The sequence below is a fragment of the Wyeomyia smithii genome, chromosome 1 (assembly GCF_029784165.1).
Source record: "Wyeomyia smithii strain HCP4-BCI-WySm-NY-G18 chromosome 1, ASM2978416v1, whole genome shotgun sequence".
In the NCBI taxonomy this organism is placed as follows: Eukaryota; Metazoa; Arthropoda; class Insecta; order Diptera; family Culicidae; genus Wyeomyia; species Wyeomyia smithii.
Window position 1 is genome coordinate 184,176,863 of NC_073694.1, and position 25,787 is coordinate 184,202,649.

Here is a 25,787-nt window from a genome sequence, read left to right on the forward strand (position 1 = left end):
TTTTTCAAAAGATGGGTAAAAGGATGCTAATATGTGGACAAACTCTTAGAATTTTGATATTTGGCCTCGAAACAAAATGGCGTCGAAAAAACCACAAATAATTTCCGGTTTCTCAAAAATTCAAAATGGCGCCATTGTTGCCCCTTAAGTTGAAATATGTTCAAACTTAGGGAAATTTATTTTCGCATCAAACTTCATCAAAAAATCATACATAGGAGCCAAGGCAAAAAAATTGTTGCACTGTGTTATCAGTAAGAGTATCATAAATTATCGGTAAAGTTTTCTCAATGAGCATGCATTTGATTTTCGTTTTTGTTTCTCGGTGCGCGGTTTTGTTTTAGTTTCTCGCACACAGAGAAAAAAAACGAACTTGTTTCTATCGTGAAAAATAACAAAACATTTAGAAATGCTTTGAATCTTAATTAAAGAAGTAATATATTTTCCTGTCACTCGCCAAAAACGTGATAACAACTACACAAAAAGCGTGTAATTAGGTTCTTGCTTTTTAAGTTATTGTAATAAACGTAATTTTTTAAAATACATAAAGTTATACGCTGGGTTGGAGCCAACCTGCAAATCCTAGGAATTCCACTTGAATCGTTCTGGTTTACAATTTCAGATAGCCTCGTTGAGTTTGCTTTTTGCCAAGATAGTTAAATTTTACCCAATTCGCTAAATTAAATGATTGTCTTGGTAGTGCAGCTACAAAGAAAACTTTTTCTGAAGTGATAGCGCTTATATAAAAGATCCATTCTTTCAGTATATATTATTATTTATAACGCTTCAACGTCTCCGCATTAAGGAATGCACTGTTTTAAAGGAATATAAAAATACCGTAGTCCAACGTATGCGGTCGTGTCTTGGATACCACCCTCCTATTTTGTCTTAAAATTGCATATCTTCGGAACGCCTTGACCGATATTCACCAAACTTGACATACATGTTCCTTACACATTAGAGGTAATCAAAAGCGTATATAAAATTAATTTTCGGCCGCTTGCTTGTATAAAAATGTCCCACAGTCTGTAGGTTTGTAGCACTTGACCAATTTGAACGAGATCGAAAATAGATACTTTTTCATCTCAACCAAGGTTGTTAATCTATAACTTATCGTAAACACCAATGACGATACTGACTGGTATCGTTATCGACGATGACGCTAACGTCTTCAGACATTAGCGTCATTGCCAAGGACGATAGCTACTGGACGGTATCGAATCAATAACGTCTGATAAACGAATTCGCCGTTAGATTTCACTTTGGCTGCTGTTTTGTATAGCAACACAAACAAAGCAGTATTTGGTCCAATAGCAACGGATCGGTTCGTTTCTGTTGCATTGTTAAACTTATGAATTCGTTACTACTCAAGAATTTTCCAGGGGGTAGCGGTGGCTGTCAGATTGCCTATTAAACCAGCGTACCCAACATCGCCTACTTTTGGTACCAACCGTTGCTTCTTTGACGTTTCCTCGCATGCGCGAGCAACAGTTGGGGAGAGTTGATAACCGCGTTAGCAGCTAGATTTTCGAGTTTGTTTGTTAAGATATTGTTTCTGAGTATTGAGCTCATTATGTGATCTGAAGAAAATGCGCTTTTTATTTCATCCGTTTATTTTGCGTGGAGTCAAGATTGAATTTAAACTCAGGTGAATAATACAGCCACAATTTTGCAAATAGTAAAGGTATTCTCAACTCAAATGTGAACATACAGCTCGTATTGTGTAAAAAACTTACTAATAGTTTAATTTTCAAGATTCCCCACGATTAAACAAAAAACGTCGGTGGTGCAGGATTATCTCCATCTGCAGATTATGAAATCTGCTTGCTTCTGGAAGCCAAACAAAAGCAGGAATCAGTGTTCTCGCCGCTTCTGCACATCTGATTGTATTTTACAAATATGCTGTTCCGAGTTTGTTGCTTGTAGAAAACATCGCAGAGTTGGGTGTATCGAGTAGAATATTCAAAATTACAACAGATAGCTGCTCTCTCCTATTTGTCGTAAACAAACGACGCCATATTGAGTTACGATAAAACTGCTTGCCTTCACCCCCTTGGAATTTTCCCTTCCTTGAGTTGTTATTATCCAAGAGTGAATAGCAACGCTCAGTGCGGTTATTTCGTTGGTTGTCAAGCCAGCTTTAGCAACCGAACTATAGCCACTGGCAAGCTTATGAAAAGACTGCATATCCATAACAGCAAGTTTTCAACTAATTCGGCTGTCATTGCTTTGCACAGCTCTCTCGCTCCCTGTACATTCGGTACATAACCCGACAGTAACTGAGGACTGCACACACATGCAATTCCAAACGGGCTGTTATTTTACATCTCCTTATGTCTGTTGGTTCTTCCAAGCTGTCGCAAATGACAGCCTATAATCTTCGACATCCTTCGGCACGAATCCGAGCGGGATGTCAGGTGAATATGATTCACGACAGTAAGGCCGATGAAAGAATGAAACAAAGAGATGATGCGAGGCACGTTTTTTTTTCTTACGTGGAGAATAATATCAACCATGGAAACACATATAAAACGGTTTGCTTTGTATTAAGTGTGCCACTGGCCTATTGGCCCTGACGACTCTGTTGATATTGGTTTGGTTTCTACTTACGAAAGTGAAGGAGGGAAATATTTTTGTTTCTACACACCACTTGCAGCAACAGTTGACCTCGCATGCACGGAGCTTATTCGGCTGTTTCGCAAGCACTGACAGCCTTTTGACATATAATCGAGCCAGGTGACGTTCGTGACAGGAATGTGGCCGTCATGTCCGAACGAACAAAAGACATACGCAAGAATGAGCTGTCGTGTGAAACACAAGACAGTTTCGGTGCCTTGTGTGAGCTGTAGCTGTATGTGAGCTCTCATGAATAGCTTATTCACGAGGCTGTAAGAGTGAAAAGAGAGAAAAGTCGTCAGTATAGTGTCGCTCTCAAGTTTTTTTCCTAACCCTGGCCACTGGTGCACTTGCTCTGGCATAACAAAAGACGTTAGTGAATTGATAACGTCAGATGAATATCGTTATCGTCGATAACGTTAACGTTGAAGACGCAATAGACGAAAATAACGATAGCAGACGTTATCGGTATCGGCGATGACGATTATCGACGATAATCTATCGTATTAACAAGTCTGATCTCAACCCATCCTTAGAGCACTAATTAAAAGTAAAAATTTTTTAATGAGATTCACAAAAAGTCACGTTTCTTCTATTTTTCAAGTCTGTTTATAGTGTTTTGCACGCGGAGATTTGACCTCAAAATTGTTCATTCTTCCTCACTGCTAAGCAGTGAAATAATTACATTACAAACTTGCTCTGCGTTTTATCTATTCAATGACACATAAATGAGTGTAATTCAGAACGTGTTTGAGCATTCATGACCGTTTGAAACTTGATGTAAACTTCCGTGTCGGTTTCAATTTTTACTTTCACATAACGTAAGAAATACTGATCAATCAACGCACTTACCAGAGCTACTGCTGCTGATGAACTGCTTCTTGGTTCCGTTGACCGCCGTGTTGATCATGTAGCCGATCTTGGTGAAGCTAGACTGTCGTAGTACCGGTCGAGGTGGAATCGGTGGTGGCGAGTTTGGGCTGTGCGGTGGACTCGATCCACCACCGTAATCCGAATTGCCACCACCTCCGCTACCGGGAATTGCCATCGGAGGACTCGTGGTGACCGTCGACGAACGACCCCATCGGCCCAACGACGGAGCACTCTGTCTTATGCTAGTTTGAACCTTGGCTGGGGGATGAAGGAAAAAAATAGAGCTGTTGAAATTTGTGACTATTTCGGTATTTATAATAAAATAAGGGAAAGCCAACCGAGACATTCATCAAGTCAACTCAGTCAAGACTAATCCTACAGTAAATAGACAGCAGAATGGCAACCAATCAATGTGACTCAATGGTGAATTGTGAAAAAAGAATGTTATCATTGATGTTTCCTACGATTAGTGTGATCATAATATCAGGTCACCCGATAAGAACGCTCCATTCAAGTATGGAGTCAAGTCATCGTACGATGGATTTCGCAAGAAATTGGATCACGTGCTACTAAACGCTCTAAACGATAAATCCGAACCAATTTTGACACTAAGCAGGTGTTTACTCGTCGAGAACGACTCCATAGCTAATGCTTCAGATGTTTATTTCTTAGTGGATCTGGCAAGTGGCAATTTGCTAATTTACTCTTGTTTGAAACCGTCCGAACTGGAAATGTTTTTGCGCGGTACCATTCAAATCGAGAAATTATCGACCTCATCCAGTGACGATTGTTTTTCGCGGAGCTTCGACTCTGACAGTTTACATACTTAAAGCGCAATGTCTGTTAGAATGGTACCTATCTGATAGTCAGTTGGAGTGGTGTTGTAAATTATTTCTGACAACAAAAAGATAAATACCGAGCGAGACTTATGCTATGTAGGACGCGAAATGCATTTAGCTAGCGGCCAGGTGCTAACTGCCCGATGCCACTGTGAGCCGGATTGAACTAACGGCGATCCAGCGGAAGGTAGTCTAATTGTTTCGGAACTTTGCGCCGAGTCCCAGAATGCGTTGTTCAAATATCTTCCGGTCGTAATAATATTGTTGCGCGTTGCTAGCAGTGACCTAAACTCGTGTTGTTTACTGTAGTCAGTCACGTCCGTAATCCGACAAATGACGCTCGACCTGCGTAAACCGCTCATGACTGCGGGGTGGAAAATAAATTTCCTCACGACCGACTGTTTATCATTTAACACCAACTAACGCAGTGAAAATCCGATGGCCAATTTTCTCTCCACAAACATGTTTTAAAAATATGCACATCACAGACAAGCCGATCGACTTGACAGTTCTGGCAGTTAGTCCCACAATTTGCCGTAATTGACGGTGAATAATCCCTTTGAATAAATATATTATTTTATATATACTTACACTTCATCGATCTCTTCGGCACTGGTGTCGGTTTGTTAGTACCATAAATCATTAATTATCTGTACACCTTTCCGCGCGGGCAAACCGCTCGCGTCTTCTGCTTCCGCTGCGCAGTATCACGTACCCGTCCAAACAACTGGCTGGCTGGATTCCAAGATCGCGCAAATCGTTTACATGCTTTACACACGGCTGTCGTTGCGCTTCGGTCAAAGTAGCCGGAGATATATGGAAATGTGCAACGTTTCTAGGTTATGTACAACCTAGCAGGCCGATGATCGCCGGGGAGGACGACAGTCACGCCGTAGTGGTGTTTTGCAATGTGCAATCCCACCGCGGCGGCGGCAGGGCTAGCCGTTGGCCTTATTTTTGTAATTTCTTCTCGTGTGCAGTGCAATCGGCGGTACTGCTGGCAACGGTAGTAGAGACAATGCGGGCAGCGGACACGGTTGTCGTCGCTGTCGGTTCCGTCCAATGAATGCATGCGTTGCAGCGTCGCACACTGCGTTGTAATGATCTCTAGCTCTAGATGACCACGGGACTGGTTGGATTCTTTGCCTGCGAACGATCTGCGAATGAAGGAGAACGAAAACATAAAAGATGTTAAAACCTTGACACGAAATATATCCGCGGGGAGTGGGAATTTGCTTTCCGGTAAAGTCGACAAATTTGAAGTTATATTAAACTACCTTTTAATTGTTGGTGATTTTTATTTTGCTCGAGCCTTTGGTGCGCTTGTGAGGCTTTACCGTAGGATAAACACCCACGAGCAAACATCAATGTTTGTCGAAGGCCAAACCGCTTCTGCTTGGCTACTATACCTTGAACTCAATTTTCAATATGGACTATAGATCCAACAACATTTTAACGTTTATCTTCTATTATACGTACTCGAGATCAACTGTAGTTACATTAAATCGACTCAGAACACCAGACAAATGATCAGTAATATTCGATGTCATTTTTTTTATAAATAAATTCAATCCAATGCCCTCAACCGGAACTTGATAGTGCCAAATGCTTCCTGCACTCAAAACCAAAAAAAAAAACCTTTTAACTGTGTCATAAAACTATGAAATTCATTAGAATTCGCCCAGGACGAAATATAGAAGAGAAGGAAAGTAATGTGACCCATTTCTCGCCTCGTAGCAGGAATAAACTAATGACGAATTCGTTTTTACGGCAGGACCATACCGTCCCGGACTACACTTTGCAGCTGAAAACAAACACTTTCCGAGCAGTTGCAATGGTGTGCGTAATACCAGAGGTAGCTGTCACTTAGTTTTGTTTTGGTCATTACCCCATTGCCTTTTTGTCGCGTTTGTGCTAGTGTACGGATTCGGACGATGATGATCCCAAAAACTTAAAAATTTTCTCCATTTCGCAAATGTTTTGACAAAATAAAATTCAACTTGATGCTTGACACGCGAAGAACGATATTCAAAGCAAACCAATTTTGACACATTTTTCTTTCTTTTTTGATTTTGACACATACGTGTGAATGTGTTGGTGTCTTTAAAACTGCACTTTGTTTCTTTCGCGGACTGTCCGAGACAGAAAAAGGGTAGCCCGGGATAGTCCGGAGAATAAAAAAAAAAACAGTTATAGGACAAAGTGTAGTCCGCGGGGTAGCTACACCGCAAAAACGAAAACGACATAAAAAGAAAACGTGCTACAACCATCTCTACATGTTTTTTTTCACCCAAGAGCAATACAAAAAGTAAACAAAAAACTTGCTATACCATTTTTGCATAAAAAAATAGAGAATTAGATAACGCCGCCCCCCCCCCCCCTCCTCATGGAACTTTTCCTTAGTTACGCCAATGATTAATATCAAGAAAATCCATCAGGTGGGCGAAATATGGTTCCTCTACCCTTTTAAAATTGATTCAAAGATTCTTTGCATGAAGATTCGTATCACTCTCTATTAGATGTTGTTATCAAATTGTTCAAAAAACTTGAAGAAGTTGTGTATGAGACACAACCGCGAAAATAGCATAGAATTACGACAGCATGTATGATGTCAATGTATTTCTTGCATTATCAGGTATACAAATTGATAACCGCTGCTACGAATATTGTAATTTAGAGGACAAGAAGCGTTCTGAAACTAGGAAAACTTTGTATTTTGCATAAGAGGTACGAGAACTCAAAATAGTGAACATTTTCATACTAGCTTCAGAAGATATTTTGTATATGAAAGCCTCAAAGAATGACCACAAATTTTAACTTGGAACTCCGCCGCTAGTGGCGCTGCAGAATGTAACTTTTTAGTCTTACACTTTAGCGAATCGAAGTGTTCAGCAAAGTTGCAGATCATGTTGTCACAAAAAATATTGCGGAAGACTATTTTTTTCTTACTTCTCTTGTTTTGGCGACTCACCGTTCCGTATCATACTAGCCAACCTTGGGTATTTAGAAACATTTTTTAATTTCTGGAATTTTTTATCAAAATCTGCAGCCGTCATTCCATACGATTGTTTGTTATCTATCCCTTTTTCAGGTAATTAACAAGTGTTGTCATTTTTGTTGGGTTTTGATTACTCCATTCCATGACTGCTTTATACCCCGATCACACTACACCGCATATCAGCTGATATCGGGCGATTCGTGTTATGAAGGTCATATCACCTGATACAATCGAGCTTTCATCACATACCACCTCGGCTACATGGATATCATGTTCGGAATAGTGATGGGAAACTTATCGATACTTATCGATAATATCGATAAATGCTAGACATCGATATTATCGTTAATTTTTTGACGTTAACGATAATTATCGATATTATAAGGGTGAGCACAAGTCAGTGCGGCTGGTTACTGGAGGAGACCCAAAAGAAGAAGACCTCACCTACCCTACCCCAGGAGTTGCTTTTGCCGCTAGGTATTTGTTGGGTGCTGCTATTCGACAAGATTTATTGTCGATGCAGCACTACTCTGCAATTCGCTGGTGAGTCCAGTGACGCGAAGATTTCTAGCGATGTCATTTTGTATGATTATTTCTCGCTGTACTGTGCGCATGCAGTTTTGTTGTTCTTTTATTAAATTGACATAGTTTTGCGACTAGAAAACAATCAAAACTATTAGAAAATATTACAGTCGCATATTTCGAGACATTTTATGTTGAATCAAAGACTACATTATATTAAAATACTACGAAATTCGCTGGAAAATCCTTGTCAGGCGAGCGACTCGTCGCTTCCGATTATTCTCTGCATGCACAATAGCATCGTTGGGGGTGGTGTAAAGGTTCTCCCCGGGTGTCACTGAATTTCTGAGAAATAATGGTAACTAATAAGGTATTTATAGTTTTTAGTTTCCTAAGAACAGATGAATTCGACAACTTAGTACTGGAGAACTTCAAAAAAAATATCCAAACTTTCTGCATCATCTCATAAAAAGCAATGATACGAAATTGTAATAAAATGCATTTTCTTTGGCTTGCCAACTCTTATAATATGATGGACAAGCATAGCGTCAGTCTATTGGTAATTCTCTGGTAATTGTTTAGTTTAACTTGGAACTGTTTAAGTTCAAAGTAGTAAGTGTGATTTATACAGGGGGTAGACAAAATAATTGGGATAAATAAAATTCTCTCGAATTTCAAATGGCCAGAACTTTACGAAAAATGAATCAATTTTGATAACCGGTTTCATTTCACTGGAAAACAGTATTATATTAGTATTACTTGGGAACTTGATGTGACCAACCTACACCGAAAATGTTTCGGATTTCAAGAATGTGTGTCAAAGTGTACATTTTTGCAACGCATAGCACGTTTTAGGTAACTAAATTGGCTATCTAAAATACTTCATTTAAAAAAATCTGAGATCACCGATATTTTCTAAAATCATTTTTTGTTTTTAAAATTATATTTTTTCCAGAGTAGGATCTTAAACTCATATTTTTATATTTTTGAAGGAAAGTTCAGATAATTTTTACTAAGATATATTGATTCATAAGAAAAAGGTTCAAACACAGTTAGGTTTCCTTACGCGAGGGATACATGCCTCGTGAAAAAACCATGTTAATTCAGAAATCCGATTCATTTTTCGGGAACTTTAGGCCATTTAAAAATTGGCATAATTTTGCCTGCTTCAATTATTTTCCTTATTATACAACCTTCAAAATATACTTCGGCTTGAAACTATTCCGAAGAAAGCACTCCCGGCGTAAAACCCGAAGATTTTCCTAAACAAACTGTGTAACTCGTCCGGTTGTTTGAATTTTCATTCGCAGTATCGTGAGATTTGTCATTCAAGGCCTTAACACAATGGATACGTTGCGGCTGCGTTTGCGGCAATTTGACAGTTAGCCCATACATTTACTGTCAAATTGACGTCAACGCAACGCAAACGTATCCATTCTGTTTGGGCCATCACTGTCTCTGTTTTTAACAAATTTATATAGCAAAATTGCATTTGTCGAATAACGTTTTCGGTAAAAAAAATGGACGAAAATTGCCGATTTTTCATGGGTTTATCTTTAATCGCACTGACGAAACTACTCATGCATCATCAATCATAGTAACCCAAGAGTTAGCAAAACAAATTTGATAGCTCTATCAGTCAAACTCTAACTGTGATGGCGAAAAAAGTGAAGCTACTCCGTTCAGAAGTGTGCGCGTTCAAAGAACGGTACCCCGCAGCGTCAAAAACGGACATCGTGCGGCACTTTGTGGACGCCGGGTATGCCGGTTCTGGCATCTACAACATCTTGACATTATTGGACAACGATCAGAGCATCGAAAGAAAGCCCGGTTCCGGGCGGCAAACGACCCTGAGGGACAAGAAGCTTCAAAGGATGCTGAAGAGGAAGACCGAAAAAAAAAGTGGCTAAATCGCTGCGTACACTTGGCCGAGAGGTTGGTGCATGCTCTAAAACAGTAAAAAAGTATCTGGAGAACATGGACATACATGCAGGAAGCGGCATTCCCGTCAACTGGTCTCGGAGCTGCAGGCAATGACGCAGCGACAGCGGTTGAATAAGATGGTTTTAATCGATTTTCCTGGCGAATCGCGACGTGACAGTGGTGATGGACGACTAGACCTATCTCACCATGGATGGCAACGACTAGCAGGGCTCTTCGTATTTTACCTCCCCCACGAAATAAGTGAGCACCGAGGTAAAGTTTATTCCACAGACCAAGTTCCCCAAGAAGGTGCGGCTGTGTTTGACAATCAGCGAGAAAGGGATATCAAAGTTGCTCTTCTTTCGCTCCGGGCCGTGAACGGGGAAATTTATAGTACGAAGTGCCTGACAGAAGTTGCGTCGTTCATCAAGAACTACCATAAGCGCGAAGACACGGTGTTCAGGCCAGATTTGACGTCGGCCAACTACTCGAAGCGATCGTTGGAGGAGATGGAGCGGCTGAATATCGATGTGGTACCGAAGTCGGCGGATCCGCCCAATGTCCCCCACCTGCTTCCCATCGAGAATTTCTGGGCAAACTTGAAGCGCAAGATCTGTTCCAACAATTTTGTCGCGAAAACGGAGGAAGAATTAATAAAAAAAAAAACGAAGAAAGAGCTTAAAAACATGGCTACACGCATATTTTCGTCCGCCATGGCGAATGTTGCGGTTAACTGCCGGAAGGCCGGACGCAAGGACGTAATTTTTTTTTACGAGGAAGCTAACATGATAAACTTCCATGGGAAATTTATCCAACTCAATTATCTGTCATAGTTTTTTTTCATCACCATCTAAAATAGTTAATTTTTTTCATCACCATCTGAAATTTTTTTTTTACCGCAAACGTTAGCTGTCAAATTATCGATACTTATCGATAATATCGATTAAAGCCCCGGAATTATCGATTGTTATCGATGTCCGTTTTGGGCGATATTTCCCATCACTAGTTCGGAAACCAATAATGCAGCAGTTGGCAACACGGATAAATTAAGCAAATGACATTTGCGAAAACCCTACAAATTTCGCAATTCGCCTCGACGGTGTTGCTGATATTTGTTTGGTTTTTGCATGCGAAAAAAAGGAAAGAACTATTTTTGCTTTGCCATCCCGCACATTTTGAGAATTACATATGAGAGTTTGCGTGAGTGCAAGCAGCCTTCAAAATCTCTTTCAATGCCGTAAACGCGAATTCTAATCAGCTGTCATAATGAAGTGTTTTGTTTTTGCTTTACCCTGTTACATACCATATCATTTCCCTGTAGTGTGAACACCCAAAGCGATATTTGATATCATTTGGTGATATCAGGTGATATGCGGCGCAGTCTGAACAAGGTAAAACCCACCCGCCAGAAGTAATATTGAAATAATTGAAAATCTTTGAGCAACCCCTCGTTTTCACATGTTATGACAGCCAGGGCTGTGCGATATTATTTACAACCATTCAGTGATTAGTTGACGCGATATAAACAAAGTGTTGTTTACATTGGCACCTAAAAGCCGATTGTTGTAGTCTACACAGAGAGTTTTCATCAAAATCAAAATGGGTGGAAAGAAAATCAGATTTCGCAGCGGAAGATTGTAGAACAGTTCGGAATAAGCCGGGGAGCAGTCCGTGAAATAGTGCAAAAGCCTAATACTTACGATTCGCTTGCTGACAGTTCCGAAAGAGACCGTCGTCGGAAGACCGATAGCCGGATGGATTACGAACCATCCGGGAAGTGAAGATATCTCCCAAAGTATCGGTCAAAGTGATACAGGAAAACCTCTCGTTGGCGGTTTAGGCTAGAACCATACGCCGCAGACTAGCTGAGCATGGACTCAAGGGCAAATTCACAGAAAACGTCCGTTCATCGGCAAGAAAAATAAACTGAAACGTTTGGAATTTGCCCGAAAACATGTTACATTCTCTAAAGTTTAAACCCAAAGATTTTTGGAAGAAAGTACATTGGACTGATGATTTTGTCAACGTATTATTGCACACATTAAAGAAGTCATGTAATGAAGCGAAGGAAATCCAACAAAAATGACAAAGCTTGATAATTAATAGCAGTGGTGGGCACCGCTAACCGAAAATTTAGCTCGATAATCGCTAAACGCTAAACGCTAAACCCACATTAGCGGAACTTTCGCTAATCGCTAACTTTTTAATATGTAAATAGTCATATCGCTATATTTATTGCTCATGTTTTGTAAGATTTGGACCACTTTGATCTGTTTTGGTTAAACAAACGAAAACAATTACTTTTTAAAGCTATTTACAGTAAGAGGTTCACGAAACGGTATTCATATTTGATTTTGTAAAAACAAGAATATCAAAAGTTATTTAGCTTGCATTGAAACTAGATACTCTTAGGAATGTTTTCATGAAAATTCAGTTATTATCTGAATCGAAAAAATAGAACCAAAGTTCTCATAATTTCATGCGCATTGCAATTCATCAAAGCTCTTGGTGTGCCAAAAATTCAATCAAGACCTTGTGCTTGTTCTTCAAAATGCTCCTGTGGCTTGTACGATAACTGGAACTCCATTCTAGGGTAAAAAAACTGACAAAAGTAACTTTCGCAGTAAAGTATGATCATCTTTCGAAGCAATTTACGTACGCCATCAGCAATTCACAGTTTTTATAAATATTTCTATTGTCGCTTCTCCACAAAATTTAGCGAATTAGCGATTAGCGTTTCGAAGGCCAAAATTTTAGCGACGCTAACAGTTTCGCTAACCAGCTCAAAAATTAGCGAAATCCCTAAATCGCTAACTGAATTTTAGCGTCGCTTATTAGCGAATTAGCGGAATGGTACCCACCACTGATTAATAGGAAGATTAATACTTTACAAACAATTGCATGAATGATGGAGCTCCAGAATATGGAGAAGTGTCAAACCGCCATAAAAATTTATGTTTGATTTGTATAAGAGCCCTCCCTCTCAGAATAGGGAGGAGTGTCGAACCACCACGAAAATATTTGTTTGCTCCCAAAAACCTTTACATGCTAAATATGGTTCCATTCACTTGATTGGTTCTTGAGTTGTGAAGAAATTTGTGTTTCATTTGTATGGGAGCCCTTTTTATCAGAAGAGGAAGGAGTGTCGAGCCACCACTACAAATTTTTCTTGCTCTCAAAAACCTTTACATTTGTGTTTCATTTGTGTGAAACCTCTCCTTTACAAAAGGAGGGTAGAATCATTATGGACATATTTGTTTCTCCTAAAAACATTCACTTGCCAAATATGGTTGGATTTGCTTGATTGGTTCTCGAGTTGTGCGTAATTTGTGTTTCATTTCTATGGGATCCCTCCTTTTTCCAAGAGGGAGGAGTGTCGAACTATTATGGCCATATTTTTTACCCTTAAAAATATCACATGTCAAATTTGGTTCCATTTACTTGATTAGTTCTCGAGATGTGCAGAAATTTGTGTTTCATTTGTCTGGAACTCCTCCTTTATGAAAGAGGAAGGGGTGTCGAATTATCATGGACATATTTGTTAACCCTAGAACATTCACATGCCAAATTTGGTTGTATTTGCTTGATAAGTTCTCAAGATGTGAGAATCTTATGTTTCATTTGAATGGGACCCCTCTCTAACGGTAGAGAGATGGGAGTCGAACCATTGTGGACATATTTGTTACCTCTAAAAACATGCACATGCCAAACTTGGTTCCATTCATTTGATTATTTCTCAAAATGTGCGAAATTTGTGTTTCATTTGTATGGGACCTCTCTCTTACGGAAGAGGGAGGGGTGTGAACTATTATGGTTATATTTTTACCCTGGTAATATTCACATGTCAGATTTGTTTCCATCTACTTGGGGGCCATCCACATACCACGTGGACAGATTTTTAACGATTTTGACCCCCCCCCCCTCCACCTCCGTGGACAACTGCCCATATAAATTCTAAAAAAATTGTATGGGCCGTGGACGTTAGCCAACCCCCCCCCCAAGCTGTCCACGTGGTATGTGGCCTCTGGATTTTTTCCTGAGATGTAGAGAAATTTGTGTTTCAATTATATGGAACCCCTCTTATCGCAAGAGGGAGGGCGCTATAACCATCATGGACATATTTGTTACCCCTTAAAACATTCACATGCCAAATTTGGCTACATTTACTGGAATAGTTTTCGAGAAGTGCAGAAATTTGTGTTTCATTTGTATAGGACCCCTTTCTAACGGAAAAGGGAGGGGTTTCGAACTATTATATACATATTGGCTACTCTTAAAATCCCTTAAAACAGTCACATGCCAAATTTGGTTCCATTTACTTGGTAAGTCCTCGAGATGTGCAGAAATTTGTGTTTCATTTGTATAGGATTCCTCCCTTCCAGAATAGGGAGGGGTTTCGAACTATCTTAGCCACCTTTTTGCCCACCCCAGCATTAAAAAAATATCACGCTGATCGGTTCAGTAGTTTTTAACTATATAGGGATCAGACAGACAGACATACAGAGCTGCATTTTTATATGTTTAGAAGAAAGATACAAATCAATTTGAATGGTTTTATGCTAGATAAGTAAGTAATATGCATATGGAAAGTATTTAGAATAGAAAATCAAATTCCAATTCGGATTCTTGAGCTTATGGAAAGACCTGAAAAAAAAATCAGGGAATTTCATTTTTGACTGGATTAGACACCTTGAGTTGTTATTAGGTAATCCTGATGCAACGAAAAGAACAATCAAAAATATAAATCTATCAATTTACTGAGGTTCCTCCAGAGTTCATTTGCGTTGATACACCGCTCAGCGGTTTGACTCGCCCGGTAAATTGGCAACCTGATCTTCCGGTTGATGAAAAACACACTAAAACGCAAGTGTTTTGAGTTTGATAATATTTTTGGAATATTTACAATTATGTTTCCATAGCAAGATGAGCCAACCCCGCTGAATAATATGCGTAAAACAATATGCAATTAGACGGTATATTTTATGTATAATACAAAACATGGACGTTGTTCGGCCGTACAAACTTTTAAACTTCAACCTGCGAGATTAACTCAATTTTATCTTATTGTCTGTAATCCTTAAAATAGAACATCACCAAAAAGTTGCCATATTTACTACCTTTCTCTCTGCGCGTCCGTTTTAACGGTTTTGACCTATTTCTGAACAGCGTAAAAGGTCTGCTATCGAAGTCTGGACGATTGAAATTTTCAGCTTCTCGCAAGTCACGTACACTAAGGTCGCTTTTTACGCGATTTTTTACGCGGCTTTTTTACGCGGATTCCAGAATTTACGCGGTTTTTTTTTACGCGGCACGTATCCCCCGCGTAAAAAGCGACTTCAGTGTACGTGTTAACTAAATTTGACATAATTGATAATGATAATATTAGACAATACATGATGAACTTGTGAAAGTTCTTTCGGTTCAGCACCCGATTTCGAAATATGCAATTATATAGAGACGAAGCGTTTTTGACGTTTTTCATTGCCTTGAAGAAAAAAAAAAAGAATACAGTCTAAACCAGACCAATAAAAATCACATCTCTAGCCGCTTCCCAACTGCATCATCACGGCAGTAAACACAATAAATAAATGATTCAGTTTCATCGCAGTCGGCCGCGAAACGACGACGACGGGGACGACGTGACGACGCAAATGGAATGCGATCTGACGTTTGATGTTATCTATAGTATACGCAGCACCCTGGGAGATGGCAGTAGGCGGAATACTTTGCCTAACCGAAGCTCCGTACCGGTCATGCACAGCCAAATGCAGCCCACCGAAGGTGGTTAGATTTTATTGAATGGAAACGAGGTAATCTTACTTTCCATTGGAAGCTGTTGTTAACCAAATTAATACAATTGTTATTCGGGTGTACGTTACGTTCAGGTTTTATTCGAGCTTCATGCGTGTATTGCTTGGCATTGATGAAATTTGAGTATATAATCCATTTGTTGGACAACAAGTTTCTCAAAACAACGACAACAGCCTTTATCGGCTTCATGCACGTTTACTGAGTTATCAATTGGCGGTGAGACTTTATCCCTCCCCGATTAATAAGCCCTCTTGTTCATACAGAGTGTGCTCAATCATTACACTAATTTAGCGAACTTAGCTATCAGTCACTAATCGGTGCTTATTTCAGTTCCAATGCTAACTTGTTTGTTGATTTTTTTTTTTACTCAACAGCTGCGACCACGAGGGGATTAAGACGCTGTTAGTCCAGATTGGTTTCGAATGAAGTGTATCAAAATGTGTCGCGTTAGTTACTTTGATTTGAACCGAAATTATTTTTTTATAATCTATCGATTCTAACCCGCTTAGTGTCGTACCCCTTGTACTATTTATGTTATTATTCCCTTTCGTACTCTACTCATTGCCAGCATAATTAACAGTTGTTCAAAGCTTCACGGCACTACTTGTTGAACTGCTTCGCTCGGTTTCATTTGGAGTGATAAATTAAACAGAGCTTCGCTGTAAGTTATACAGAATAGTGCACTCGAGCCGATCGGAACGAGCAATGTGCTAAGTGTACTTATGTACGATCAAGATCGTACCGCAACGCTCCAACTTTACCCCCGTTTACTCTTCGGAAATAGCAGTTAACGTTTGATAGATATCTAATTACTACGCAATTGTGCGTTCGCATGTCCGCCGGCGGAGATTTGCAATCGTTACGAGTGATAATGAGAGCTCGACTCGCAATCAGTTAGTTTTGAATAAGATTTGAATTAGTGACTGAACGGAAGGTCTCGAGAGCTTTTTGTTACAAGGTGGATGTTGATTTAAATAATGTTTCTGAGGTTATACTTCCTAAGGACTGCGTCCCCATTCCGCCAGGAAAGCCTTGGTGACGATTAGTGGAAAATTTTCCACTTCTCGCCTTTACGAAATCGAGCCATCGTCTGTCAGCTCTGGAGAGTATCTTCATGAATCATCGGATGATGAGATGTATGCATTCGAATGTATACAGTGGCGAATGTTAATTGTTTGACATCCACTTAGCAGGTTGCCCCTAATCGTTTACCACAAGTCTGTACTGGATCGTCACCGAGGTTTTATTCGTTGTAACTGCGAAAGAAATTGTTTTTGACGCGAAAGTACGTCTTACTTTAGCAGTGTAGGCTGTAATAAGTGTAACGAAACCACATGCCAGCAAACTTCAGATTTTCCGATTTGGGCAACAAAAAGTCACGGATCATGGATCGATATCGTTCGCTGTTGATGGTAACGTTTAGTCCAAGGTCGACTGTAAAGGAAATTCGAAAAGACGATGGGTAAATGTCCAATAAAGTAAATTTGGTGTGAATTTTGGTAATAACACCTCTAATTGATGGCCATCACAGGCGAAGCACACGTTTTAGAGAGAACGAATTCAAATAATAAATTATTACGATTTGCAATCGTTTTTGTTCTGGTGTTTTTCCATGATAAAATGGCATAGTACACTGAACAATTTTGACTTTGACAGATGACGCTTGGACGCCATTATAAACCAGTGCTAGAAGCTCGGAAAAAGGTAGTAGAAATCACACATAACAATCGTATCGACTTTTCACTAGCTGTTTCATTTCTCCTGGTTTCGATTTCGATTAAAGGGTGGATACGAAACATCGCAAAACCTTCAATCGGCTGTATCTTTTTTCCTGTGCGAAGGAAATTACCTAAAATTCCGAACTTTTTGTCTTCAGAATGCATTGCTTACATGCTGTGAATTTGACGGTTGTTTGTTTTGTTGCCGCCAAACTGGAAACTATTCAAGTGAAATGACTAATAAAATCCGGAACTTTCTCATCGTGCGAAAAATACTTCTCAATTGTAATTCGACCGTCTCAAGAGTTCCTGAAAGGTTCAAGGACAAGTTGACGTTAGATCACAAGAGTGAAGCTGGAAGGAAACCGAGATCAACAGGCAGAAAAATGAAAAGGAAGGTCAAGAAAATTTTTACTCGTCATCCCAACCCTTTTTTTATTTCAGATAGAGAGAAAATTTCTCGCCAATCACCTGAGAGACCAATCTCAGGTAGTGTGGGGTTTGACCCACTAAAAACGCTCCAGTCTCCGGCTAATAATACTCTCCGGGACGACCGCTAAGTATTGCTTCAGGGAGCAGGTTTCATGATCTGTGCAACCTCCTGGCTCTATCAAGTCTTCTAGCTAATTAGCTAACTAACCTGAAGACTGGTGGTTAGCTAACACTGGCGTGTAGGTGATCAACCTGTCGCCTGCTTTGCAACTCTAGAACTATTTGGGAAGCGGCTGCACAAATCGCCCTCCTGTTGTTCTGGTCTTCACATACCTCTGAACTCTACCATCGTGTCACTCCACGCACGCGAGAATATACCAAGAAGACATGCTACGCAGTCTTTTCCGCATCCACGCACTCAGAGCACATGGAGGACCCCGCATGCCCGAACCTTTGTGGATACTGACTGAAGCAACCATGACCTGACAGGATTCGGTCAGGTGGAAGTTAATTTCTCCATGGCACCTCCCGACCCATCCGGATACCATCGGAATAAGTCAGTGCGTCCATCTACCCTCCGCGAAATTGGACCATTTCTGCTGCTATCTGATCATCGATAATGATCCTCTGGTACCTCGTTTGCCCCTTGTGTTTCGTTGGTCGAAGTATTTTACGGCCTCCCTAATGGCTATGCTCATAGGCATCATGCCGGACAGGACGCAGATTGCGTCGTAGGACACTGTACTAAACGCACTCACAACCCTCAGGCACATGAGCCTGTAGATACTTTCCAGTATGCCACGATAGCCGTTGAAGCTCTTGCAAGCATTGTTGACGTGACTCTTGAATGTGAGCTTATTGTCAACCATAATCCCCAAAAGCTTCAAAGATCGCTTTGAGGTATTGGTGCAGTCTTCGACTCTAACCAACGCCTGTTGCTTTGATTTGCGGTTATTTACAACCGTGACCTCCGTCTTATTGTGCGCTAACTCGTTTCCTGGAGCACGCGGCCGTCAACTCGACCTCCTCGATCGACTCGCCGTAGACCTCTAGCGTTATGTCGTCTGCAAAGCCGACAATCACAACTCCTACAGGGAACTCGAGTTTCAACACCCCGCCATACATCACATTCTATAACACCGGTCCCGGAACCCTCCTCTGTGTTCTAAACAAGTACTCGATTCTGGAAGTAATTTTCCAGAATATTGTTCAGCGATACCGGTACATGGATGCTCCTGAGCGCAAGCGTTATGGAGTTCCAACTTGCGCTATTGAACGCATTTTTAAGCCCCTTCTCTTGCGCTGAAATGCTGCCTCCGCCGTCTTGGTGACAGAGAGGATTGCATCCAGCGTGAACCTGCCCTTCCAAAAACCGAATTGGTTAATTGCCAGACCGTTTACACTCTCCGTGTACCTCAGCAGTCTGTTGAGGATAATCCTCTCACGCACCTTTCCCGCAGGCAAAAATACCTGGTGGTTTTTCAGCCTTCGGTAGTAAGACCGCACTCTGCCGCTTCCACCTCTCCGGGAAGAGGCAGTCATTCAGGCACCTCTGCATAACTGTCCGAAACAGCCCGGGGGCCGTTTTCATCGCCAGCCTGATTGCCTGGTTAGGGATTCCATCCGATCCCGGTGCGTTACCCACTTTTAGTGAGTTGACAAGTTCCTCATTTGTAACCATTACTACTTCCTCGATCTCGATACGGCTGTCGTCGCTCACGGATTGGATGTTCGGCACCACTTGCTTGCCCTAATCGTACTCATTAGCGCCGATCTTACCGAACCTAATGCTGCGCGGCGCTCAATCCTTTGTTCGTCTGTTCGCGCACGCTGCATCCTCCGCCTTGCACGGAAGCACGCTCTACGAAGGTCAGCTATCGCGTCAATCCACCAGTAAACCGGTGGCTTCCCATTCCTATGTTGGCGAATCTTAGACATGGAGGCAACGCACACCCGCGATAGTATGGCAACTAGTTGGTCATCAACTGCCAATTGCCCCCTCTTCGAATACTTCGGCATCGAAAAGCGATGTCTTCCAGCCGGTCTGAGTGTTGGCTCTACCCGTCACTTGCAGCCTCACATTGTTGTCTACACTATAGCAAACCGGCTGATGGTTGCTATTAGTGTAGCCATCCTCTACCCTTCAGTTTTTTATCAGTCCTGGGCTGGAGAACGTCACACCGATGATCGACTCCGCACTATTTCCGCTGTTTGTACATGTGGTCTCAACGTTGGCAAGATCTAAGTTGAGCTATGCCAAAGCCTCCAACAGGATCTGACCCCTCTGGTTCGTAGAGCGACTTCCCCACTCAACAGTCAAAGCGTTGAAGTCACCCGCCAACACCAACGGCGTTAGGCCCGTTAGCTCCACGGATAACTGGTCGACCATCAACAACTGCAGTCGAACACCCCACCCCACCTTGGTAACCGCGTACCCTTCGTTTGAGGTTGGAACATCCACTTGATCCGAGAACCTGCTCGTCGTCCATACGGCCGCCAAACTGCACTTACCCGCCACCTAGTTACCGTTTCGGGCGAGGGTCCGATACTCTGGCGATGTCGGACAGCGACTCAGTGACTACTTGGTATAGCAGCTGCTGAGCCGCGTAGCAGTGGTGCAGGTTTAGTTGCATTACCCTTATTCCCGTGGTTTAGCAGCTGGCTTACCGGCTGGGCACCTGTGGCCTCTTATAAAGTGTTTGGCGTTCCGTTTTCCGGAACATACCATGCACTTGGAAGACTCCTCGCAATCCTTCACTTTATGGCCTGCACCACCGCAACGCCTGAATAACCGGCTGCTGTCGTGCCCCTTTGCATGTCCAGGACTTATGTCCTCCCTCAAAGCACCTGAAGCAGCCCAGTGTACCCAGAGGGTACACTGACCAGCCGACCTTTAGCTTGCCTTCTTGACTTGGCCTGACTCCGTGGCCACCTCCACCCCGCACTTCTCTTTGAGGCCAAATGCTACATCACACTTCTCGGTGATTTTATCCAGGTTTATAAGCTTGAGAGTCATCTCCGAGGTGAGTGCCCGAACTTGCACCTTTTTGCAAAGGACTTGCTACCGCCTTGTAGGAAGCGCCCTTGTTCTTCGTATCCTTTCAGAGCTCAAGAATCATCGCGCCAGTGCGAGATCGACGGGTGGTTGAATCCGTTAGTCTTGAGTATAAGGGCGTCCCTCTTGCTCCTCGCCATTTTAACATTTGGCGGATTTGGCGGTCAATGGTGGTCCGAAGCAGGAGGAGGCTCTGCTTCAGATCCCTGGACATATTACTTTTATTCGCCGCGAACTCAATGATCGCATCAAGCTGTTCGGAAAGCGCTGTCACTCTAGGCCGCTTGTCCCGGTCCCGGACCTTCACTAGCAAGGACCATCGATCATTATATCTGGTGTAGAAACTGGCGTGTTAGCCTTTCCGCCACCGGGTTTAGCTGCATTCGTCTCCGCCTTTTTCTGCGAAGACCGCTGGATGCTGCCTCGCGGGAAGGAATTTGGTAGTCCCTCCACACCCATCACTTGGTTCTTGTTGCTATTTATTCTTCCTTAATTGGGTCTCCCTTCCAACCGCTATCTTAGTTCATGATAGAGTAGTCACCTATGTTATCCCATGGTGGTCTATGCTGAAGCAGTGAGGTCATGGCTAGGGTAGGTCGCCCATAGCGTCTCATGAGCAACTATGTCGTCCCCGACCGGCGTAAGTCAGTAAAGGGAATCTTGTCTTTAGACCAATTCCCACCATCTGATCTGATCCTTCTCCTGCCTGATTCCCACCAGGAAATGAACGCGAAGCATACTGGAAGGCCTGCTAGGTTTCACGGAACGGAGACCCCTGATGCCGTTTGCCATCTCGCTGTACCCAGAATCGTGGTACAAAAAGGAAATCCAACTCGAGTCACAGCACATATTGCATGACCTCGGCGATCGCCACGGTGGCATACAGCTCTGCCACATCCCAACACATCAATACATGATGTAGCCAAAAGGCTTGAAGTTTCGAAAACGTACGTCCAGAAGTTCAAGATAAGAAGTAGATTACACACGTACAAGGTTCAAAAGTTCCTAAATCTTTATGAATGCCATCAGTCAACTGCCAATACCTGCGCCAGACAGCTCCACACAATCCTGTAGACGAAAAGTAGTTACTGTGAGATGGATAATGAAACGTATGTAAAAGCTGACTTCGAACAACTACCAGGACAGGAGTTTTCACTGGAAAGGATAAGTTTGAAGATAATGATCGTTTCGAGAAGGAGAATGTGTCCAAATTCGCTATCAAGTATCTGATTTGGAAGGTTATTTGCACTTGTGGCAAGCGAGGTCAAGTTTTCGTCACAAAAGAAACCATCAACATGAAAGTTACAAGACTTAATGCCTCAAAAAATGTCTTTTGCCACCCCTAAGACAGCATTTAGAAAGCCCACTTTTCTGGTAAGATCTAGCCTCTTGTTACTATTCTAAAACTGTGTTAGAATGGTTTAGCTATAATCTTTCATTTTATCCAGATTAAGCTTTAGGAGATCATCTGTGTCGTCTTGTGTTTAATTTGAATAATCACAATTAATGTTTCCTGATTCTTCTAGTAACGTTTCTAAGGATCATAAAGCGCAAATTAAAACCTAAATTGAATTTAAACTTGTTCAAAACGCTCCCAAATGACGAAAAAATAGTTGAAGTCGATAAAAAAATGATCCATTGATTTAAAAACTGTGAAAATATTTATGTAAACTAAAAAAGTCGAAGATTATTAAACTTTGAAAAATGTCTAATAGTCTAAAAATTATGAAAATGTAATCAATAAACAGAGCAACAAGGTCCCCCGTTGCAATATGCTTAAAAACATTAAAAAAACAAAAACAGTACGATGTGGATTATAGCAACATTAAAGTAATATAAACAGCATACATTAGGATTCAAACGACTCCACGAAATCCTCAGCCAGACTGGCACTGGTTTATGAACAAAGCCGACACAATCAGACGACAGAGCGACAAGGCTAAATCTTCTTGGACCGCGCTCTGTACAAACCACTCCATTCAGCACTAAAAAATGCATGAACGGGAAGAAGGACCATGGTGACTTACAGACGTGAACCCCAAGTATGATGACAGTTCTACAAGGTATGCTACATTTTTGTCTATCCACGCACACAAACAAATCTCGTTATGAAAAATTTCGCGTTTTGTATGGAATTCAAAACATTTTTGGAAATTTCTCGTTTTATGTTGTTTTATATCTGATTTTTTTGGTTGGAGAGTGAATCTCCAGTTGAAACACACTAGAAATTGATATTAATTTAGATTTAGTGTGAAAAATTGGGACAATATGTCGAAATAAAATATATAAAAATGCTATATTTCTAATAGTTGGAGCATAATCTTAGTCATTGTCATAGCTCATGACTTTTGTTACTGTATGAAACATAAGCGACTCTATTTAGAAGCGCTATTAGAGTACAATAAAATAACGAAAAGTTACCTAACCGCAGCATGTTTATGTATTCCCCACAAATAAAACATGTTTCAACATCATTTCTATAACTTTTCAGGAAAGTATGTTTTATAAGTTTAGTTTAAAACGCGAAATCATTTCAAATTTCATACAAAATTGGAAAAAGTTCATAACGATCACTAATACTAATGCATCGACGTGAATAGCATACCTTGTAGAACTGTCATCATACTTGGACGTAAACCAAGCACCAAGAAAGGTGGGCGACTGTCTAATGAACACTTAGCGCTTGTTGTCGGTGTGAATTAACGACCTTGGAATGAGCAGAGAAATCACGTTCCAAACGCGCCATCGCCACCATCTGACGTGACAAAAACGCCGCCGCAAGAAGTCAAACGATCATTCGCTCAGGTATGAGTTTCTGCCTAGATCGCGCTGGCGACTGGCCGAAACACGCGTAGATCCTTAACCTACTTTAGTATATATTATTTCATCTCTTTCTAACTAACCTTTCCTCATGCAAAAACACGTCGCAAGCGCGCTGAAGAGCCCACTGTAGAAGTAATACCACTTCTGTCTGCGATGGTTTTTCAGGGATTTTCCTTTCTTCGTGTGATGTTGATGCTGTCTTTACTCTCTCTTTCTTTTCCTCTGTAAAACAAATCCACGGCAAAGTTTGTGATTTCGATTTCACCGGCACAAAACGCTGTTGAACGAGAAACTAATTCATTACACTTTTCCCCTGTTGGCACTTGATTTGATTGGTTGCGTTTCGAGTGTGGACCAATTCAGTCAATTAACCAGCGCTCATTAGTTATCCCTCTGGGTTATTCGGTTTTTGCTTCGCGAAACTGTTTCCTGTTACTGCTTCAAATTATTTTCCCACACACACAGGTCTATGTTTGATTGCTAGAGCAAGGCTTTCGCCTTACGCTGATGGCACTGAACACCCCGTATACAGACGAAACACTAAATCAACAAAAACAGTAAACTATGCTATTATACTAGTCGCTTATTTCTACCAACAGTTGTGACACTACACAAAGTATCCTCCTCGAGTTTTGCACAGCGGGACTGATAAACTCATCATTTTATATATGTACACCACTTTCAGCACTTTCCTCCAGCGACTGACGCGGGCCGCACGATTTCCATGCAACGGTGACGCTTCTCGGGCGATTACTGCGACGAACGTAATTTAAAATTAATTTAATTATCACTATCTTCCTAAAAATCTGCCAGCTCGGCGATTCTGAGTTTTTTTTCCAGCGGGCTCCGCTTGTTCGTGCAACGGAACAAACAGATGGCACTTTTATGAATACGGCTGAACATCCAGCCAGACGCAATAATCCGTCGCCGATTGCCAAATCGGGCAAACACGTGTAATGAGATTACTGGCCAGGCTGCTCGGCACACTCAACAAGGCGATAATCCCGTAGTAGCGCGCATCCGACGGCATTTGCGATAATATATCATCCACGATGGGATCATTTTTCCACCCTCCCCCGTCCACTCCCGACCAGGCCGATCCGAACTGGGCCGCTTGTTTATTATTAGAACGCCATGACGTGAACCTACTACACTGACTGACGAAGATGTTTCTACGGTGTCCTTCAAATTTACCGAATAACGAACTCCCGCCAATTCACTGTACTGCACTAGGTTTGTTCCGTTAGCTAGCTAGCAGGCAGCATTAGACAACACCACAGACTCCGATTGTTATTTTGCTTCTGATTCTCCACGGTTCAGTAAACATTATCATTTACGATTCACACTAATGATTGTACCGTCTCCGGACTGTAGCCATCAATCAAAGCAAGCGAGCGCGTGTGCGTTTTTTTTGCCGTTCCTATATTCCACTCGATATCTCGGTAAATAGAATTTCGGCACCGGAATACAACCGCGCCAGCTGATTCGTACTGATGGTGTGATAATAAAGCGCGCAAATAAAGCGGAAATGATTGTTCCACGGTGTATAGTCGCAGGCAGCCAGGAGTAACTCTAACTGCGTGCACTGGCGACCGATGTTCCACACCTCACATGTTGGGTTGCCGTCTAAAAACGAGAGAGTAAATTCCTTCAGCGAAATAAAGTGCACACTCTCCCAGCTCTCTCAGTGCAGTAGAGAACACGAGAGCGCCGCTAGGAGAAGCACACTGATTCTACCTATTTATGTATTAACATCACAGTTTACACCGTTGCTGTTGGTTGTTTTCTTCTCCTATATGTCAAAGCAAAGTACATAGGCCACTCGATGGAGACGCAAAGTCGATTATTTTTTCTTGGAAACATTTTTTTGACCAATTTGTTTGTTGTGCCTCTGTCAGTGTATATACTGTCCAGATAACATTTCATACATTATCAACAAAATGAATTGAATTTGTTGAAATTTTTGCAACAATACTTCTATGCCGTCACATTTAGGCCGCTTTTGGAATATATTACAGGGGAAAAGAAAATTTTCTTTTATTTAACGAGCATGAGCTAAAATTTTGTGTGAATTGTGGACATTTCACATACAAATCGATTCATTAATTGAAATCTATGGATTCCCCTACGCCTCTCAATTTAATTTCTCTTCCTAACAACAGATCGGAGATAAACTGCCG

At 41.5% G+C, this 25,787-nt stretch overlaps 1 protein-coding gene across 8 annotated transcripts in view; it reads right to left on the reverse strand.

Moving 5' to 3' along the window:
- The window catches only part of LOC129720833 (protein phosphatase PP2A 55 kDa regulatory subunit), a 107,801-nt gene that overhangs the window by 65,577 nt on the left and 16,437 nt on the right, over window positions 1-25,787 (reverse strand). For 2 of the 8 annotated variants that reach the window (XM_055672666.1, XM_055672656.1), the window contains exons 2-4: window positions 23,688-24,360; window positions 4,917-5,482; window positions 3,466-3,744 (exon numbers count right to left, since the gene is read on the reverse strand). In XM_055672666.1, the coding sequence (XP_055528641.1) occupies window positions 3,466-3,744; window positions 4,917-4,968 (331 nt within the window). In that variant the 5' untranslated portion in view covers window positions 4,969-5,482; window positions 23,688-24,360. Of the gene's footprint in view, window positions 1-3,465; window positions 3,745-4,916; window positions 5,483-23,687; window positions 25,234-25,787 lie in introns of all 8 variants that reach the window. The other 6 variants (XM_055672691.1, XM_055672701.1, XM_055672675.1 and 3 more) reach the window with 4 other exon arrangements.